The sequence below is a fragment of the Aegilops tauschii genome, chromosome 2 (assembly GCF_002575655.3).
Source record: "Aegilops tauschii subsp. strangulata cultivar AL8/78 chromosome 2, Aet v6.0, whole genome shotgun sequence".
Lineage (NCBI taxonomy): Eukaryota > Viridiplantae > Streptophyta > Magnoliopsida > Poales > Poaceae > Aegilops > Aegilops tauschii.
In genome coordinates, this window is record NC_053036.3 from 646,544,028 (window position 1) to 646,548,725 (window position 4,698).

At 50.4% G+C, this 4,698-nt stretch overlaps 1 protein-coding gene across 1 annotated transcript; it reads left to right on the forward strand.

Annotated features, from left to right (window-relative positions):
- Nucleotides 1-1,335: 1,335 nt before the first annotated feature.
- LOC109759511 (tryptamine benzoyltransferase 1-like) lies at nucleotides 1,336-3,225 on the forward strand. The gene is made up of 2 exons (XM_020318334.3): nucleotides 1,336-1,733; nucleotides 1,808-3,225. Exons 1-2 carry the CDS (start codon nucleotides 1,362-1,364, stop codon nucleotides 2,756-2,758), a joined length of 1,323 nt encoding a protein of 440 aa, XP_020173923.1. The 5' UTR covers nucleotides 1,336-1,361; the 3' UTR covers nucleotides 2,759-3,225.
- Nucleotides 3,226-4,698: the final 1,473 nt, after the last annotated feature.

Below are 4,698 nucleotides of genomic sequence, written 5' to 3' on the forward strand. Positions count from 1 at the left end.
CGAGTCATCGCCCTCAACACGAGCGCCACACGTTGGCACCTCGACGAACGCCGCCTCCAACCTCACACTCCTCGCCACGCCGACTTTTGAGAAGGCCGTCGCCTATCTTCATCTCGAGGAACGGCGCTTCAAGCAACGGTGGGCGCACGCGGTCCACACCACCCTCGCGAGTAAAAAAAATTTGGAGCATTGGTGTGTCATCGACTCATCGTCATAAATAAAAGAAAAAAAAAAGAGTTTCGGCTCGGTTGAAAGGAGACGCGCGAGTCATCTAACAAAAAAGAAGAACCTGAAAGGAGACGCGTGACCTGTGAGGTAGGTGCGAGCAGCGCCTTTGACGGGATTTGGCTTCAGCCCGAGCGGGTCTATTTTTTCTTTTGAGCTAATTAATCAAGGAACCTAATAAGTGTCATACGTCTTGTACGAGCATATGGCAGTCCCGAACGTTTTTTATGATAAGTTTAGTTACACGAAGATGATAACTTTAGTTAGCAGACATCACAGCTTTCATGCTTCAGTTTATTTTTGACAGAAACGTGTCATGAGTAAATGGAATTTGCGCGTGACTAGAATTGCCATCAAAGAAACGTCAAAGCCGGAGTGCCGCGCATCTGACACGTGACACTTATTATTTAGGGAGTCCGACTGTATATGTTGTAAGCAAATGCAAAAGAGCAGGGTGGATGGCTTTGCTGGGGACTTGAGCAAACAAGCAACGGTAGATCGAACGGTGTGAAGTTTAGATGTGAGGTAAGTGTATTACATTTAAATGCGAAATAGCAATTCCATTTAATTTATCGATCATTGAAAGTTGAAACCACAAGAAACATACGTACGTGCTCTTGTGCAGCACACGAACAGATGGTCACCAACTGCAGAGATATGTGGTACTTACGACGAAGCGCTGGTAGAACTTGCGCCGGAAGTGGGGTGCGGCGGCACGAGGACGTTGGACCAGTAGTCCGCCCAGCGCGGGTCGGCCTCGTAGTCGTAGGCCGCCGCCCGCCCGCCCGCTTCGCCTCCCTGCCCAGCGCGGGTTGCTGATGGCGGCGGCTCCGGTCTGCGTTGGCGGCCACTTTGGAGACTTGGAGTGGTGGGTGAGTTCCGGTGGTGGCTCTCTGTCCGTTCGATGGCTTTGCTGGGGACTTGGAAGCCTCCCTGTTGGACCAGCTGCTGCCCAGAGAGACGCCCTCTCCAACCGGGAACTGCTAAATCTGGTTTTCTCGTCGGTTTGGTAAACGAGAAAGGGACGTGGACATATAAGTTTTCAAAGGATGATGAAATGGCCAATGTGTTCATATACACACCACTACATGCTGTGATGCCCGGCGCAACGCTGGTACGTGCGTGTCTAGGTCGAAATGGAGGTATCGAGCAGCACCATGCTGAAGCCGGCCTACTCCACGCCTCACCCTCTTGCCGGCGAGATGGTCCCGCTGACCCTCTTCGACCGTGCCACCTTGGACATCTTTGTCCCCCTCATCCTCGTGTACCCCGCACCGACTCCGTCCAACGATGCCCTCACGGAGGGCCTACGCAGGGCCGTCGCGGTGTACCCGCACCTGGCTGGACGCCTCGCCGTCGATCACCGGGGCAGGCGTTTCATCCACGTCAACAACGAGGGCGTGCTTGTCGTAGAGGCCGCCGTCCCCGTCGATCTGGCGAGCGCGGTCACTGATGGCAGTTTCGTCACCGACACCGATGGGCTGTACCCTGCAGTGCCGCCGCCGGAGGTAATTAACCATCTACAGATGTATGGGCTCTACGCATTCTGGATGCTAACTGACTCTCGGGACATAAAATATAGGAGAGCATCGGGGCGGCCCTTCTACAGATACAGCTCAACCGGTACAAGTGCGGCGGCCTCGCGATCGGCTTCAGCAGCCACCACCAGGCCGCCGACGGCTACTCCGTTAGCACCTTCCTCTCCACATGGGCTAGCGCGGTACGCCAAGGCTGGAACTTCACCGCCCCGTCCCCTTTCCTCGATCGCGGCGCGACCGCCGTTCCTCGGGCTGTGCCGACGCCGGTGTTCGACCACAGGTCCACCGAGTTCAAGGGACAAGGCAGCAGGTCGTACCCTGTCGTCTCTGATCCCATGTCCTCCAACATCAAGAACGTAACGGTGCGCTTTACGGCGGAATTCATCGCCGAGCTCAAGGCCCGCGTGGGAATCCGATGTAGCACGTTCCAGTGCCTGCTCGCGCACGCGTGGAAGAAGATCACGGCGGCGCGCGGCCTGAAGCCCGAGGAGTTCACGCAGGTGAGGGTGGCCGTGAACTGCCGGGCCAGGGCCAACCCTCCTGCGCCGCCGGACTTCTTTGGGAACATGGTGCTCTGGGCATTCCCGAGGCTTCAGGCCCGGGATGTCCTGGGCTGGACCTACCGCGGTGTGGTGGAGGCCATCCGCGACGCCATCGCCCGCGTGGACGCCGACTACATCCAGTCGTTCGTGGACTTCGGTAGCTTAGCGGACGCCAACGGCGAGGAGCTCGCAGCGACGGCGGCGGCCAACGGCACAATGTTCTGTCCGGACCTGGAGGTGGACAGCAGCCTGGGTTTCAGGTTCAACCAGATTGACCTCGGCACTGGGCCGCCCTCCGCGTTCGTCACGCCGGACCTGCCCAATGAGGGCCTCATGATCTTCTTGCCGTCGTGTACGGCCAGTGGTGGCGTCGACCTCATCATGGCCATCCCGGAGGATCATGATACGGCGACCTTCTACTCCTTGGATGAAAGAGCTAAACCAAAGATGTAAAATCAATGCTCCCTCTAATCATATATATATGATGAAGATCGTTTTTTCATCGATTCGCACGGGCACAATCATCTCAGGACGACGAAGATCTGAGATAAACAGGTACCGCCGGTTCCGGTCTAGTGACAAGCATGGTGATTTTTCTGTATTTTTGTTTCCCTGTGTCAAATTCAAATATAGTGATGTGTAAATAAATCTGCGAATTCACAAGTGTTTCGCGTCTTGCAAATAAATCTCATGTGTGTACTTTGTTGGATATTTATATGGCTTTAAACATTTATTCAACATGATTATTATTTATTTAACTTAATGTGAAATTATTCATATTATTAATGTTTGTGACGGGGAATGATTAATGTGGAATTTCACTCGAGGAAGTAATACTCGAGGTGCCCAAAAGGAGTGTGCTGAAATACTGCAGAGGAATTGATAGGGGGACTCTACTGGAATTTTATATGTACGTATGCATTTTTTTTCAGGACATCAGAGGGTGGAAGAGCTAGGTTTGTTTTGGAGGATCAGCTCTGCATTTGACCCACATGATTAAGATTGCAAGTTGATCTCACACATACAATTTAGTCGTGGCACATGACTCACATGTATGTGCTAGGGACTAGTATATTTAGACTCGATCACTTGAAAAACTGGCATGTCTGATCGCGGTTGGTTACATTGCTCAAGAGTCATACAAAATTTTCCAAAAACAGGTGAAAATAATAAAACATTTGTAAATGAAGTCTATAAATAAATTCTTATCCTCTAGCCTCATTATACGTTATGAGCGGCACCACGAAAAAGATAGATAAATTAGAGAGTGGACCGCGTAGTCCACAAGTTGCAACATACTTCCTGTCAAGACATTACTTGTGAGATTATTCTCAATGCAGTTGCTTGCAAGATTAGACTTTGCTTGACCTTTTAAGGCAGCCATTATAATATATTTTGATTTAGACAGGTGTTAAAGCTTGATAATAAGTGTACGTGTACACTCCGGGGTGCCTTTATTGCTTCGAACTTTGAAAAACATACTTAGCGTAGTTACAGGAATTGATGTTACAGAAATGGAGACTTCAAAGTGCTTGACTGAAGCACCGCACACTACAGGAAAATCACATGGTGCCGTGTATCTGTTGTTGTGTATATGTCGGTAAGCCGATTATCAAAACATGGGTGCTTGGCTTACATCCACATAAGCAGATAATGGAATGAAAAACTCACTGCAACAAAAGGAGATTCGGTTTACATCCAAATAAGCTGAGTCAGACAAAAAAAAAGTTCTTGACGTACGAACAAACACTCGCCTTAGATGCAAAACGGCCCTCGGCTTACAGTCAGGGCTCGAAAAAGGGTTTTGCCACATGGCCGTCATCGACGCACCTAACGGCTAGCGTGACGGCCGTTAATATAAGCCGAGTACGCTCCCTTTGTACTCGGCTTATATTTCACATTTTTATTTTTTAAAGAGAAAAAGGTTTTGCCTCCCTGGTAAGTCAAGTACCCTTCATATATACTCGGCTTACATCTGGCTTATAAATCACGCGGCCGCGTAAGGGCCGGCCCCTTCATCTTTAAATCATGCCACCGCGGGGCGACGTCGCCGTCGCCTGCTTGCAGTAACAATTCCAATCCGTCTATATGGCCAAATAAAAAAGTTAGTTGTGCCAAATTGCAGGGTTAGTTGTGCGCATCTGAACTGCAGCTAATCCTTATAATTCATGCTTAAATTCTGACAACCATGTCATGTGATGCAAGCAAAGGGTTGTTTACATGATCGAGGCCTTCTGGTGATCAAAACATGGTTTTATGTAAACAAAGGTGTCTCCTCCATTCTCCCAGCACCTTCCCTCCGACTGGCGCATCGCCGCAACACCGGTGACTCACCTAGATTCACTATCAGAATCGACAAGTTTGCCGAGTGCCCAGTTCTTTGTCAACTATTT

Excerpts from the sequence above, each read along its gene's own strand:
- LOC109759511 (XM_020318334.3), top strand. The coding sequence starts at position 1,362 with ATGGAGGTATCGAGCAGCACCATGCTGAAGCCGGCCTACTCCACGCCT. Across the intron at positions 1,734-1,807 it reads CTGCAGTGCCGCCGCCGGAG|GAGAGCATCGGGGCGGCCCT; the intron begins GTAATTAACCAT and ends CATAAAATATAG.